At 53.1% G+C, this 15,851-nt stretch overlaps 1 protein-coding gene across 1 annotated transcript; it reads right to left on the reverse strand.

The window, feature by feature from the left end:
* Window positions 1-292: 292 nt before the first annotated feature.
* LOC101555725 (sodium-dependent phosphate transport protein 2B-like) lies at window positions 293-15,503 on the reverse strand. Its single transcript, XM_055139818.1, has 12 exons — window positions 15,398-15,503; window positions 15,181-15,309; window positions 14,383-14,511; window positions 13,340-13,483; window positions 12,401-12,512; window positions 7,671-7,866; window positions 6,894-6,989; window positions 6,415-6,535; window positions 5,311-5,478; window positions 3,501-3,617; window positions 3,286-3,410; window positions 293-850 (listed from the first exon to the last, which is right to left on the reverse strand). The coding sequence occupies exons 1-12, from the start codon at window positions 15,501-15,503 to the stop codon at window positions 293-295; spliced, it is 2,001 nt and encodes a 666-aa protein (XP_054995793.1).
* Between the last annotated feature and the right edge of the window lie 348 nt (window positions 15,504-15,851).

Raw genomic sequence — 15,851 nt, forward strand, 5'->3', positions numbered from 1 at the left:
GACTAAATCTGGGTCCCATTGGCCATTCCAGTTGTGTGCTGGGTGGGAGTGACCATCCCCCTGGGCAGTGTCCCTGTCTAACCTCTCCCCGGGGACTCTGCGCTGCCCTGGGGGTGGGGAGTCGCCATCACAGCACCAGGCTGGTTGGTAGTCTAAGCTAAAGGTGAGTCGGGGTTGATGTCAGCCCCATTTCTCAGTGGGGAACAAAGCCCTGCGAGGGGAGAGATGAGCAGGACAGGGATGAGACTGCTGTCCTGAGTGACCAGGGTGCCCGACCGCCTCTGGGCTGCTCTTACAAAGCTGTGTTGTGCAGGATAGTGCTCGTGTCCAGGCTTCTCACTTGGGACAAGGGAATCCCATCTGGAGCCTCTTTGCTCATGGCCAAGTTATCCACGCCCGTGGAGCTCTTGCTGGGCTCTCCCTGCACCTCCTCCAGCTTCTCACAGCACCTGTGGCCACGCTTCTGGAGGCAGCTGGTGAGCCTGGACACCACCTCATCCCAGGGCTTCAGCGAGTGCAGCCACAGGGGTAGAAAGTCCCAGTTCTGGAGCTTCTTGGGCAGGAGCCCTGGGCAGCGGGACTGCAAGAGCCCGATGACCACCGCCAGCACGACCACAAGGATGATGGGCACTCCCACGGCCACCAGCACCTGCCAGCCCGCCAGCGAGAGCCCGAACACGGCCAGCGGGATCAGGAAGAAGAAGACGATGATGTAGACAACAGCAAACCAGCGGTACTGGGCAGAGATGTTGCCCAGCCCCTTGGCCAGGTGGATGGGCAGGCGGGTGAACGGGATGGGGTACCACAGCAGGAGGCCAGAGATGTTGAAGAAAAAGTGGCACAGGGCGATCTGCAACACAACAGAGGGGGAAGGGTGAGTGGGGCTGTGGGGGGAGAAGGGGTCACCTACAAGCACCTCCTTTCAGCCCAGTAAGACCAGCACACCTCATGCAATGGCCCACTATGTGTTTGGGGGATGACACCCACTGTATTGTAGCCACCTGAAGTTGTTTTTATTTTTGTTTTTTTTCAGGGCGGGGGGGTACTCCCAGTATTGCTCAGGGCTTACTCCCGGACACTCAGGAGTCAGTCCTGGCGGACCTTGGGAGACCACATCAATGCTGTGGCTGGAACCAGGTTTTACCGTGTGCTGGCGGGCAGGAGAGGCTGACACACAACTGGGGCATTTCCCGCTGGCACCATCTGGGGGAGGGAGACTGCTGGATAGATGGTTCCCAGTGCTAACACATCATGGCACCAGGCTGTTATTACAGAATGATCATTGTGAAAGGGAACCAGCATCTCAGCTCTCGACACCATCATCCCCAACGGATCGTGGACATGGACTCAATGGGAGGCAAAGCTGTTCTCTGAATTGCACAGGCAGACAAGGATTCAGTCCTCGTAAACTGGGTCTGTCTCTCATCTACCCTCCCATGGGTGCCCACTGGGTGCCAGGCATCAGGCCTCTGGCCTTGGAGCAGCGCCAGTCCACATGGACCCACCACCTTTGTGCCTTCACTAAGCACTGCCAGTGTGGTTACACATCCTTCGTGAGAAGTGCACTCAAATCCTAAAAATGGCAGCCAAATAGATCACTGTTTAAATTTTGATTACGCATTGAGATAATGGACTAAAATTGTATTAAAATAGATTTTCCTGGTACTGCCATTGTCTGGTTCTCCTAGCACTGAAGGGAGTGACCCCTGCGCACCAGACCAGGAATAATCCAAGCACCCCTAAACTAAGATTTTCATGGGGTTTGGTTTTGTTTTCTCTTATACTTTTAAAACTCCAGCCTCTGAACTTAGAGCTATAGTAAGTTTCTCCCAGCAGGGGAGTTTCTCTTCTGTTTTTTATTACTTTTCTATTTCTGAAAGAAAAACAAAAAACAAAATAGAGGCTGGAGAAATGGTAAAGTGGGTAGAGTGCTTACCTTGCACTCAACTGCCCTGCATTTTATTCCTGGCACCAGAATATGGTCCCAGAGGAGTAATTACCGCCAGAAGTTAGTTCCTGAGTGCAGAGCCAGGAGTAAGCCCTGAGCATTGCTGGGTGTGGCCCCCAAACAAAAAATTAAATTTAGCTACTGAAAAATAATTAGTGATGGGGCAGTTCCAGTGATGGGCATTGTTTTCCACTTTTCACATGGGGACACTGATTCTTAATGAAATCCAGGGCCTGGAAATAGTGCCGCACTTTGACATGAGCCTCGCATATGTGCAACGTGGGCTCAGTTCCTAGCACCAATGACTTCCCAAGCAGCGCAGGCTGTTACCCTAGTGTCCTACTGTTGAACTGCTAGCCCAGTTGGCTAAGCATAGCTGGGAGTGGACCCCATGCCCCTAACACTTCTTGGGAAGTTCCCAGAAAAAAAAAAGTTTTAACTTGTCTAGGGTCATTTAAGTATGGAAATGGTGGCAGAGATTACAATAATAAGATCTCTTATGAAGCTCACTTGGAGAGTCCAGGTAAGGGAGATCCCCTGCCAACACCAGGTCACAACCTCCTTATGACCAGGGATACTCAAAGAATATTTATTTCGGTCTGGAGATAGTCCATTGTTGCACAAAGGCAGGTAGAATGGGGTCCCTCAGTGGGAACATGGAGACAGAAAATTCTGTCCATGCTTCTCAGAAACGTAGCCTCTATGAAGCACTGCTCTGCCTGTGTGTTTGTTTTTGTTTTTCTGGAAGTAGGGGTAGTGCTAAACAAACAAGACTCAGGGGTGATTCTGGCATCATGCTCAGGGGTTCCCCTGGCTGAACTCAGGGAACTCTATTTGGTGCTGGGGATTCGACCTAGGCTTTCAGCCATGGTAGCTGCATGCAAGACAAGTGCTTTAGCTCCTATATTATGTCTCTGACCCACTGCCAGCGTTTCAATTAAATGCGATGGCATTAGAGGCTGGAGCAATAGTACAGAGGGTAAGATGCATACCTTGCTCAGCTGACCCAGACTCAATCCCCAGCACCCTATAGGGTGCCCCAAGCATGCCAGGAGAGATCTGTGAGTACAGAGCCAGGAGTCAGCCCTGAGAACCTCTGCATGTGTCCTCCAAACAAAATAAACAGAATGGGAGTCATTCTATATCTCTGAGGAGTCCAGGATTAAATCCTCCTGCAAGCTGCCCCTCCATTTCCTCTTCCCTACATCATAATTTGGGACATGACAAAGAAAAGCTGGACTTGCTAGACACTCTGTACTTGGAAAACCACTGATGGGAGAGAACCCCACCGCCTCCCATCTCCCTCAAAGACCCCTCCCCCTGCGGCGCCCTCTGACCTGGAGCGAGCTCCTCAGAGTGTTGCCTGGGCTGGCCAGGGCGGCCATGATGGCGGTGGTGGTGGTGCCGATGTTGGAGCCCAGCGTGAGCGGATACGCCCTCTCAATGGAGATCACGCCGAGACCTGGGGGGAACGTGAAGCACAGAGCTCAAGCTGCAGGAAACCCGGCCGGGTCGACGGTGGCCAGAGCTAGAAGCCAGGAGGGAAGCTCACCAAAGAGTGGAGTCAGAGTCGACGTGAACACGGAGCTGCTCTGCACAATGAAGGTCATCACCGCCCCCACGATGATGGCCAGGTAGCCCGTCAGCCAGCCGAAAGGAAAGGGCAAGTCTGGAGGACAGAAATGAGATCCATCACAACTTACCTCAGGAGGCATGGCTTGGGGCCCCAGCGGGCACCTGTCGGGAACCCAGGTGCCAGTTCTAGGCTAGAGGGCTGAGTCTGCAGCTGATCTCCACCCCACCGCATGGTCTACAACTGGAAATTGGATTTGGAGAATTAAAATGGACAATCCTTTTATGGTGTAATTCATACAGTAGACAAGGATGTGGTGATATTTTGTAACACAAAAACAGTCACTGGACTGGAGGGATAATACAGCAAGGGGGTTGCGCTTGCCTTGCACCTGGATTTGATGCCCAGTACAACAGAACAGTTCCCAAATTCTATCAGGAGTGATCCCTGAGCGCCACCAATATGTTGTGGTTCCCCCCCCACCCCCGAATACACCAAAATGCTGAGCCCATTCTTTGTAGATTAAATGTTTATATCCCCTCTCCACCCACATCAATTTCTGCGTTGAAATAATAACCATGAATATGACTGTTTTCAGGTGGGACCATAGGGAGGTAAAGAGGTGACGAGGCTTGAGCTCCATAAGGGGATTAGAGCCTTTCCGGGAGAAAGCTCACTTCCCCCGGAGACAAGTCTAGGATCAGGACATCAGCAGAACTGGACCTTCTGCGCCCTGACCTGGGATCTGTGAGCCTGCAGAGAAGAAAGAACCAGTATCTCGTGTTTCCCCACCCAGCCTAAGCTCATGTGAAAACACCCCCGTGCCCACTCCTCTCTCACAGCTCTTAAGATTAAAACTCCCGAACTTCCTCCCAGCACAATCTCCCAACATCACACAGCTCCATCTACCAAGTATGCCAAGTATGGGGCATACACACATTAGGATCTACGCTGAAGAAGATGCAGGGATGCAGCTGCTTCCAACCCCACCAGCCGGCTAGAGGCAGCACGGGCACAGGACTAGACCCTCCAGGCTAAGAGGTCCCCAAGGTTGCTCAGACCACCCTCATTCTACTTCCTGGCAAAGTTGGGAGGCAGATTTTCTTATCCCCATTTCACTGAGTTCAAGGCCTGACAATGTCCTTGGCGTGGTGGCTCTGTGGCCCAGGATGCCATACACATCTGGGTCTCCTTCTGCCCAGTGCCCAGCAGTCACTCAAGAAGCTGATGTATTTATCTAGAACCATGTTTTCTTCTGGAAAGTTGAAGGGAATGGGCCTGAATGCAAGTAAGGCACTTGCCTTGCACATGACTTAGCTGTGTTTGATTCCCAGCATCCCACATGGTCCCTGAGTGCCTCAGAAGTGATTTCTGAGCACAGAGCCAGGAGTAACTCCTGAGCACCAGCAGGTGTGGCCCAAAAACCAAAAAAAGAAAAAAGAGGCTCCATTAAAAGGGAACTGGAGCCCAAGTTGGCATGCTACTCAGCTCCTAGGGGTACTGCAGGCTCAGGTACTGTGCAGTCTGACACGCAGGAAGGAAGGATGTTCCAGCTCATGGCTCTGTTTTGCTACTTCCTCTTCAAATCACATCTGAGATCAGACGCTAGAACCTCTCCCCAGACAGCACCCAAGGAATATTTCAAGTGCAAATGGCTTATCAGTTTTCTACTCTCATCCATCGAGAGAAACTCCACAGTCAGGTGACTGCCACCTGAGAGCTAAGGCCCTCCAGGATGGCACGGCAACATTATCCCCTGCAAGACTCAAACTGGGGACACCACACACACCAGCATGGAGGGTCTTCTTGATGACAATAGCCACGTGTCCCTGAATCATGGAGCCCAGGATCTTGACGATCATGATGAGGCAGCCACAGAGGGCCAGCAGGGAGAGAATCACCAGGATGACGCCGATAGCCAGGTCCGGGAGGTTGAAATTCACAAAGATGTGCTGGCCTAGGAGACCAGAGAGTCCTCAGTAGGGGACAAGGAGCAACCCCAAGGCCATATCGTTACTTATCCCCAACACCCTTTGCCCCCCGGTAGTAAGCCCTGTTTATGATCTAGACCCGGGGCTACCCAGAAGACAGGCCGCACTTCCCAGCCTCCCTGGCAGGTGAATGCAGCCCCGAGGCTGTTCCCTGGGGCAGCCCCAGAGGCTGGAGATGAAGTGAAATCCCTGAAGCCACAGGCTGGGCAGGGGCAGAGCCAGGCCTCCCGCCAGGCTGACCCACCTCTGAAGCCTGTGTTGTGCCTCACTCACGGCCCTGAGGATAATGACAACAAAGGGTCTGGGGATAAAGCTGGGAATGGTGACCAGGTCAGAGGACAGTGTTGCCCATTCTGAAACTCCTCATCTTCCAAACTCCCTGGCAGTCCCCGCCAGACTCCACCTGCCCCTGGCTGCGTCGCTGAATCTGTCATTAGCCTTCGGGGTGGTGAGTTCTCTGGATTCTGAGCGGTAACTCCACCAGGACCCTGAAGGTCTAGTGCTCAGAGCTAACAGGGGTGCAGGGCTGGGAGGAGAAGAGCAGACACGTAATCTGGGTGTGGAAAGGAGGACCAGAAGAACTGGGATGGCAGGTGCTGGACAGCTTCAGGGGCCGCGTTCACCGAGGCCCACGGTGCAACGTCACTGACTCTGATCTGGGGGTGGGGTTGGGTCTGCAAGAGGACCCGGCTTCAGCTCTCACCATCCCTGGGACAAATCATCTGACATCTACGTCTCGGTTTTCTCTGCTGTGACAGCTCTGGTTCAAGCCGCAGCACTGGGTCTGTGCTCAGTGACTTACTGTTCTTCCTCTACTTCTGGGGACCCTCGGAGACAAGCAACACCCACCAGCACCCCAGAGAGATTTCCAGCTGGCTGATGTTCTGCCCAGCCCCACTCACATTTGTCGATGTTCTCCTGCCGGGTGATGTTCTTGAGGGTCCAGATGTGAGTACCGTTGGTCCAACAGAGGGCAGAGGAAGTGCAGTTCAGAGGTGAGGGCACAGTGACTTTCACCTGGGTCTGGAGGCAAACAGAAATGTGACCATGGGACTCACTTTTTGTGGGAACATAGGCAATTTGGTGACAAGGGAGGACCACACACTGGAGTGAGGTGCTATTTTCATTGCTTACTCTGTAAATTAAAACAGAGGCATCCAGAGATTAGCTAAAGAATATGCACATAAGGTGGTCGTGTGTCCTGCTTATCCTTTCTGTCAATTACAGAACCTTAAGAATTTCACTGGCCGGTACTGATCTTTCCAGTTTTCCAAATGTTTCTTTCCCATCCTTTTTATTTGTCTACTCTCCTTGAAAGTAGTCAAATACGACACATGTATTCCACAAGCCAGTGGTCTCTTTAGGAACTTTAGGAACTTACCACAGTGGTTAAAACTTTACACCAAATCTTGGTCATGCTCTTATTTTGAGCAGCTGCGTCATTCAGTGCAATCTGATTGAGAACTTTTCCATCCAGCTGAGAACGGAAATAGGAGAGAGGAGTTAGCAAGTTCTTAGAACTGATGTGGAAAGGACACAGCTTCTTGGTGCTGGGATGTTGAGGTCATGAGCCTCATTGGGAGCTTCTGCGACAGAACTGAAACTCAACACACATGAGAGCATTCTGCTCTCATGTGACCCTCTAGAGGGTCACAACCACTTGATGGTATGAACAGAAAAACTGGTGTTCAACAGGTATTCACTGACCATCCAATAAGAGAGCAAACTCAAGGATCAAAATGATGGCAGTATCCACAAGGTTGCTCATACTAATTTCAGTGACATTTCAATGACCAGAAGGTGAGATGGCCCAGGAGGAGGGCAGTCACCATTCCCTTAGGCTAGAGCATAATCTTATCAGTGGCCAAGGGGGCCGATTGGCAGAAAGTGGGACAAGTGATTTCAAGTGTCCAGTGGTCTTGAGGACTTAACACAAAAGGTGCCACCTCCTGCTCCAATTCCAGTAAAGTTGAACGTTGCTATTAAAGTCAAGTAAAAGAATTACTCTATCAAGTGGTCCTAAATGTCCACCTCACTGATCTGTTTTCAGATGTAAAGAATAGTGTCCATGCTTCTCCACTATTTCTGCTCCACTGAGGGAAGGAGGGGGGTTGCAGAAGGATCCAGCTCCGTGGCCCTCCGAAGGAAGCCTTGTTACCTGGATAATGAGCTTCGTGAAGGGTTCGGTGATAACCTTCAGAAGGGCTGGGGCATCTTCTCCATTCTGGAAGTCGAAGGACTTTAACACAAAGTCAGTCAGGAGCTCCAGGTAATGCGTGGCGGCCTCCAGGGGCAAGAGCACTAATACGGTGAGCCAGTTGAAGAAGTCATGGACAGTGGCCCCTGCAAAAGCCCTAAAGAAGGGAACCCCGCCCAGGTCAATAGGCTTGTGAGTCAACGAGCAAATGGGCACCATTCTAGACAGTGCTGTGCTATCAGCTGCCAGGTGTCACCCCTGTGCATTGTGTGTATACCTCATCTTTGCCCTCACAGCCAAATCCATGGGTGCTAGTCAGAGTTCCTTGAACCAATGAGGATTCTCAGTGCTGAAGCCGAGGGGCTCAGGGTTGACTGCACGGGCACTACCTATGGCCTGTCTCCCCCTGCGAGGCAAAGCCCTTCCCAGCTGAAGCAGCTCTTGGGCCTCTTAGGGAAAGGCGGCTGGAGGTGTTACAGCTGTCCAGTGAGCTCAGGGAGATATTTGAGAGATTCCATCAGTCCTTCTTTGAATCATGCATATTGAAGACTTATTAACAATGTGTGAATTCGTACGAAGCTCCACCAGTGAAGAGCTGACCAGTAGTCTTCATCCTCTTGTAAAGATGTTAAGACTGATAAGACTCGAGGCAGTCTGGAGCCAGAGCAATAGGATAGTGGATATGGTGCTTGCTTGGCACGCAGCCACCCCGGGTCCATTCCCTGGCATCTCATGTAGTCCCTTGAGCCTGCCAGGAATTATTACTAAGTGTAGTGCCAGGAGTAACACCTGAGCATCGCAGAGTGTGGCCCAAAAACAAAAAAAAAATTTTTTTTAAATGAGGTGAGGGGAATGTGAAGCAGTCCTCACAGGTGTTCCCAACAATCTACATGTATGCAGAAAGTTTCCTTGAATTCCATCCTACATGCCAATTAGGAAACATTGCATTTCTTTTTTTCCTAAATAAAAATAAATTCCAGGGGGGCTGGAGCAATAGTACGCGGGTAGGGCGTTTGCCTTGCACAGCAGACCCGGGCTCGATTCCCAGCATCCCATATGGTCCCCTGAGCACCGCCAGGGGTGATTCCTGAGTGCAGAGCCAGGAGTAACCCCTGTGCATTGCCAAGTGTGACCCAAAAAGAAAAAAAAAATAAAAATAATAAATAAATAAATTCCAGTGCCAGAGTGATAGTACAGTGTGGAGGGTGCTTGCCTTGCATGTGGCTAACTGGGGTTTGATCCTCGCATTCCATACAGCCCCCTGAGTACTACTAGGAGAAATTTCTGAATGCGGAGTCAGGAGTAACCCCTGAGCACCACCAGGGGTGGTCCCCAAGCCAAGATAGAAAAAATTTATAAAACAATAAAAGAATTTTTTAAGTGTAACTAGATGTCTAAAACAGTCAAATACAAATGGAAAATAAACAGAAAAAAGTAAGTTTAAAGTCACTAATAACAGAAAATAGTTAATTGCTTATTTTTAAAAGTTTTCACCTAGCATATTAACTAATATGTCAGAAAGAAACTTATTCTTCAGGAGAGGTCACTAAAATACTTTTTTTTTTATAACACTAACCATGCAAAGTGAACAAAAATATTTCATTGTATTTGGAAAAATATCTTAGTTAAATGTGCTTGATACCGCAAATTTTGTTCTAGAAATCTAAGGACATAGTCCAAACCATCAGAAAGAAAGAACTTCCGGGGCTGGAGCAATAGCACAGCGGGTAGGGCATTTGCCTTGCACGCGGCCGACCCGGGTTCGATTCCCAGCATCCCATGTGGTCCCCTGAGCACCGCCAGGGGTGATTCCTGAGTGCAGAGCCAGGAGTAACCCCTGTGCATCGCCGGGTGTGACCCAAAAAGCAAAAAAACAAACAAAAAAAAAAACAAAAAAAAAAAGAAAGAAAGAACTTCCTTCCCAAGCATACCATGTGAGTGAAGTCACTCAGTAGAGGGACAGACACAGAATGTGTCTTATGTGGGATAGAGGGAAACATAGTAAGGAAACAGCAAATGGCCAAAGACAAGGAACCTGAAAAATTCAGGTCAACAGAACTGAACTTACCCAGCAAGGGAGGTGAGGGGCAGGGGTGAGTGGGAGGGGACCCTGAAACAATGGTGAGGAGAAGCAAGCACTCTGCTGGAGGGTGTGGGGCTGGAACCTTGTATGCACAAAACCCTATCATTGACAGTATTTAAATCAAAATACCCAAAATTTAAAAAAAATTTTTTTTGGCTTTTTGGGCCACACCTGGCAATGCTCGGGTTACTCCTGGCTCTGCACTCAGGAATTCCTCCCAGAGGTGCTCAGGGGATCATATGGGATGCTGGGGACTGAACCCAGGTCAGCTGCATGTAAGGCAAATGCCCTCCCCATTGGACTATCACTTCAGCCCCTAAAATTAAAATTTTTTAAAAGTGTATTGGATGGCCAAAGGTATAGCATAGCAGGTAGGGTGGCCAACCTGGGTTTGATTTCTGGCATCCCATCTTTGCCTGAGCATCATGAGGAGTGAACCCGAAGCTTAGTAACGCCAGGAGTAAGCCCTCACCGCTGTTGCATGTGGCTCCAAAACCAGTGGGGGGAAAGGTATATTACAGCATGAGGTAATTGTCTATCATTTGTCTATAAAGTAAAAAAAAAAAAAAAAGGCCATGCATTTAAAGATCTGAAATGGGATAACCTATATCAGTCGTGTCCTTAGGTGCAGGCTTCTTCAGAGATTGTGTATGTTTATGTTCATATATTTTCTACCTGGAGACAAAAATCAGTATCACCAAGAGAAGAACCTACAGTCTGAAACAAGAAACATGGATAGATCACAAGATTCATAATGCCCAGTTACTGCTACAGGAATCGAATGGAGGAGCACAGAATGTTGAGCCCACCGTTCCTCAAAATCAATACGATGGGCTGTGGATTACTGTGAGAACCTCGTAGCGTTTCAGCAGGGAGTTGGGAGGTTTAGATCAGAGGTTCCGAGGGGCCTCTGCTGCCAATCACTGAAGGAGGAAGCTGATGTCCCCTGGACCTTGGCTATGAATAGCGCCTGCGGGCCAAGCCCAGAGGCACAGGGAGGCTGGACACTGGTTACACTCCAACCAACTCTGGGTGAGCCCAGGGTGAGTAGAAAGAAGCCTGAGAGGCGTGCTGGCTGTTCACACTAAGCATTGTCACTGTCACTGTCATCCCGTTGCTCATCGATTTGTTCGAGCGGGCACCAGTGACGTCTCTCAATGTGAGACTTATTGTTCCTGTTTTTGGCATATCCAATACGCACGGGTAGCTTGCCAGGCTCTGCCGTGTGGGCGAGATACTCTCGGTAGCTTGCCGGGCTCTCCAAGAGGGGCGGAGGAATCGACCACAGGTCGGCCGCATGAAAGGCGAACACCCTACCGCTGTGCTATCGCTCCAGCCCACACCAAGCATTAGGAGGGGAAAAGATTCCCTGTCTACAACCACCCCATGCTCAGACCCCACAGCCATGCGGATGCACGGTTCGCCTTCTGTGGGCATGTGGGTGAGGACGGGGAAACAACCCGGTGGGGCCGCCCAGTGGAGGCGGTGGGAGCTGTCACTAACCGCCACGGGGCAGGACCCCTGTGCTGAGTGGCCTTGTTGGAGCCTCACGCCCCCGCAGGGCCTCCGGCTGGGGCTGCTCTGAGGGAGCCCAGCTCGGCACCTGGCCGCTCTCTGAGCTCTAACCTGTCCGGGAGAGGGTTCAAGCCTTAAACACAGCTCTGCAGCAGCCACTGTGACATCCCTGCAAGTGAAGCAAAAGGTGGGGCACAGCAAGAACCCACACAGCATCCTGGGTCCTTGGTCGTGGTGTCCCCCACCTCCACCCCCCAGTGGGATTTTGTGGTGAGTATAAAATAACGAAAACAAGCATTGATTTAAGGAGAGGGAGGGGGCTTGGATCGAGAGTCCAGCGGGGAGGGCATTTGCCTTGCATGTGGCCGACCCAGGTTTGATCCCCAACATCCCATATGGTTCCCTGAGCACCACCAGGAGTCATTCCTGAGTGCAGAGCCAGGAGCAATCCCTGTGCAGCGCCAAGTGTGACCAAACCCTCCCCCCAAAAAAAGAAAAGGGGAGGGAGAAAGAAAGTACCCAACGGGGGATAAAGGAAGTGCTCAGTGAGGAAAAGAGGAAGTAGAGAAGAAAATCCCACCAGCATGGCACGTGGGGATCTGGTCGGGTGGATCTTGACACAGGTGGGCCTGACTTTGCTATGATAATATAATGATTGCACAATGAGCTAGAGGTGTCAGCGGTCACCTAGGCCTGACCTAGGCTTGCTCCTGGGTTATAACAAAGGGAGAGATCGCTTAGGGGGGTCATAAAACTCGGGTAAAGTCTTTACTACCCTAAATTAAGACAGTGCCTTGCTCGGAGCCTCGCTGCTGGGCAGTTCATTAACCTTGTACGCCCTTCTCCATCCTATCCCAAGCTCGCCCGAGCTCACACGAGCTCACACCTGTCGTATGCTCTCTGCCTATCTAACACCCACTGCTCTGCAGATCAGGGATTGAGCCTACTGGTCTGAGTGTGAACCCAGCCTCCAGCCTTCTTCCAGGAGCTGCAGCGGGCCCGGGAGAGCTCCCGTTGGCTAGAGGAAGGGGGATTCACAAGCTGGCCAAACCCAAGGAGCTGGGCCGACCCGGACGGGTTCAGCACCTCTTACCTTCTGAACTCTTTGCGGTCCCCGGCCTGCATGAGCGCCACGATGGTGTTGGTGATGGACGTGCCGATGTTGGCCCCCATGATGATGGGGATGGCGGCCCGCACGGTCAGCACTGGGGGGAGGGCAGGGGCCGCGTTAGGCGTGGAGGGAGCAGCCTGGCAGGTGGCCCCATGCAGGAGGGTCTCCTTATCTTGCAGCACTTGCTCATCTCGGAGGGGGGCTGCACCCCGCTGGGCTCTGATGAGCACGTGGGCTGATGCCCATGGAACTGTGCCCAGGGACCCCCACAGTCCCAGCACGCAATTCCAGGGAATCCATGGACTGCACAAGACCCTTCTTTGAACCCATTTTAAATGCCTTTGTAATTTGTTTCTTCTCCACATGACAGATACTAGGCAGCTTAAAAGACAGCAGGAGGTGTTTAAGGACTCCCGTATTTATATTGGAAAAGTCTCAACTAAGCCCAGAGCAATTATCAGGTAAATTCTAGTTTGGCACATCAGCTCCACAAGCTCATCAAAGTGCGACATCCTCATAATGTCTACGTTATGAAACATGGAACACCAAAGTGTAATGTTCTTATAATGCTGCATTCCAAGAACCGACGAAGGGAATGGTGATCACTATCACAAAGAACAAGTGATATTTGAAATACAGCTACCACAAGGGAATAGTAGAATACTGTATTTCAATATAAATTCCGCATAGGTTAAATCACAAAGCCACATGGCTAGTAGTTGTTAGGGCAGAAAATTCAAAGTTGAGTCTGCAAGCATTAGGGTCCACTTTTAGACCAATGTCAGGGGGTTGAGAATAGGATATGGCCAGGAACCCCGTGCAATAGAGCCTGGCGTAGGATGTATCCCAAGTGCATCCTCGCAGATGCCAGTGGGCTATGAGAAACCTGGCACATGTCTGGGCTGCTGGGCCTGGACTCACGTGACGAGGCCACCATGCTGACGATGATGGATGTGGTGGTGCTGGAACTCTGGATCAGGGCGGTCACCAGCACTCCAATCACCATCCCAGCCACCGGGTTGGACATAATCGAGTTGTTGCTGAAGAACTGCCCAGCCACTTTTCCTGAAAAACAAACGCATGGCCCCGGCATTGGGGTGAGGGCAGATGTCTCAGCCAAGGCTGTGGGTATGTGTGTGTGGGGGGGGAGGAGGGAACCCTCAGCCATGCAGGGGGCAGGGGAAGGGAGCACCTTCCCTCTGCTCCTCTCCCAGCCCCCCAGCCCTCCCTGGGGCCATGTCTCCAGCTCTGACCTCGCTCCCCCATCCCGCATGAATTCCTCTGGTCTGTTGGCACCAACTCTCCGCCCCCCTCCCCGCTGCTCCCCGCACCGCCCCGTGTCACTAAGCCATCCTCTAGCCCTCCCGATCCTGCACGGGGTCTCATGGATCCTCCTGGCTCCCCAGGCCCTTCGGATGGTCTCAGGGTGAGCCCCCAGCTCAGCAGATGGAGCCCCCAGGAGGAAAACGAATCACTCCTCCTCTGCCTTCCCCCCACCCACAGGCTCAGCCCAGTCACTTGAGAACTGGCCTCAAGTGGATCCTCCAGTGTGTGTGACCCAGGAGACAGGGCCCAGGGGTGGAGCTGAACAGCTGAGACAGGCAGGGGCAAAGGCTGCAGAGATGCCACCTACATCCAGGGGACCGGAAGTGGGACCGGAAGCTCACACTGTGCCATGGGCTCCTTCCTCCATCGCCAGGCCCAGGGACCCATCAAGTCAGACACCAGGAGTACAAAAGCGCATGGTCTCTGATCCTTCTAGACCAACACAAGCTCTGGGCCAGTCCCTGCTCCCGTCTGCAGGCACCTATGCCCTGTCTGAGCCCCTGACTGGTTTTCTCTTCTCTCACGGGGCAGAGATAATACAAATGACCGAGAGGGTCCAAGTCAGAAAGCTGCCGCTGGAGCTGGGTGTGTCAGACCCACAGCGGGGGACTCTTAGCCCTGAGCCCGCTGCCCCCTACCTCCGAGCAGCTGGAAGGCGCTGCTGAGGACGTCCAGGGAGCACACGAACAAGTAGAGAAACAGGAGGAGCGCGGTGAGCTTCCCGACCGCCTCCAGAACAGAGCAAAGCTTCCCTCTGGTGTCTTTCTCTGGAGGGAAAAGAGCGATTTTGGCAAAGAGCTCACAACACCCCTCCGCCAGAAATGGAAACTCCATGCACAAGGTGTGTAGGTGCCTCCGGGGCGGGTCAGCGGCACCCCTGCTTTGGTGGGGAGGGGAGAGGGGAGCCCACGGTGGCGGCACACGCAGCCCCGCACCCCACTCTCAGAGGCCCTCGCCCAGCACCCCAGGGCCTGTGTGTGTCCCCCGACACGCCTCCCCCATGTCTTCTGCACTCGCCCGGGCCTCCGGGTCCTGGGGGTGGCACCCTGGGCTGCTGGGTGTCCAGGCCCCGCTGTGCCCAGCCCCTCCTAGCACAGGGGCACAGGGGTGCCCTCACACTCGCAGCCGCACTGCGCAGGTCCTGTCCTCCTCGTGCCCCTGGGCAGGGGCAGGAGCCAGGGTGGGCCGAGGGCCAGCCCTGAGTGGGCACCTTTGCTGGGAAAGAAAGAGCAGATGCCCCCTCTTCCCCCACCCGCGCTTGGCTGGCTCTCAGCCTTGCCCCAGGCTCCCAGCAGGGGTCTTGGAGCCTGGTGTGTGTATGTGTGTGTGTGTGTGTGTGTGTGTGTGTGTGTGTGTGTGTGTGTGTGTAAGGGGGAGGTGCTGTGACACGGAGCCCAGGCCTGAGACCTGGGGTGACAGTGTCAGCCCCCTCTTACCTGACCACTTAGGCCCTGTGTCCTGCAGCGCGGGCAGGTCCCAGGGGTCTTCTGCGGGGTCCTCGATGAGCGCCACTGTGGAGTGGGACGGCAGCAGGTCCCCCTTGGTGGCAGAGGCCCCGCTGTCACCTGGGCAAATGTGTGAAAGGGGCCGTGAGGGTGGGTGGGCTCCAAAGCGTCCCTCCCGGGAGCTCTGGGGGGGCGAGGGGACACTTACTTTTGTTGGGCTCCTTGCCTTTCTCGGTCACGGGGGGCTGGGGACCCCCTTCGATGTACATACCGGAGTTCGCCTGGGCATTCTGCAGCTCGGGCCGAACAGCCATGGTCTGTGGGTGGAAGCAAGGGTCAGGAGGCAGGGGGGAGAGGCGACACCCGCAGTCAGGGCGGGAGGAGCCGGGGCTGGGGTGAGGAGATGCCAGTTGTGGGGTGATGAGGGGCACTGGTGTTAGTCCTTGCTGCATCTGATCCCTTCACATGGACACACCAGCGTGGAGCAGCGTAGACGGTCTCCCCCTACCTCTGCTGGGCGTTGGGACCCGGTCGTGCACCGGCTCTTACAACCCGGTGATGACACCCAGGCAGGAAGCTTGCTCAGGCTCAGCCGAGCCCACCCCGTGCAGGGGCCCATGCTGGGCAGCCCAGCCCGCAGCAGGTAGGCTGCCGGGTCCTGC

Source organism: Sorex araneus, chromosome 5, assembly GCF_027595985.1.
Source record: "Sorex araneus isolate mSorAra2 chromosome 5, mSorAra2.pri, whole genome shotgun sequence".
NCBI classification, from domain to species: Eukaryota; Metazoa; Chordata; class Mammalia; order Eulipotyphla; family Soricidae; genus Sorex; species Sorex araneus.

Coding starts and splice junctions, on each gene's coding strand:
- LOC101555725 (XM_055139818.1), bottom strand. CDS start 15,503: ATGGCTGTTCGGCCCGAGCTGCAGAATGCCCAGGCGAACTCCGGTATG. Junction 6,990..7,670: donor TCACGAAGCTCATTATCCAG/GTAACAAGGCTT, acceptor TTCCGTTCTCAG/CTGGATGGAAAAGTTCTCAA. Junction 851..3,285: donor CTCTGAGGAGCTCGCTCCAG/GTCAGAGGGCGC, acceptor GTTGTGTTGCAG/ATCGCCCTGTGCCACTTTTT.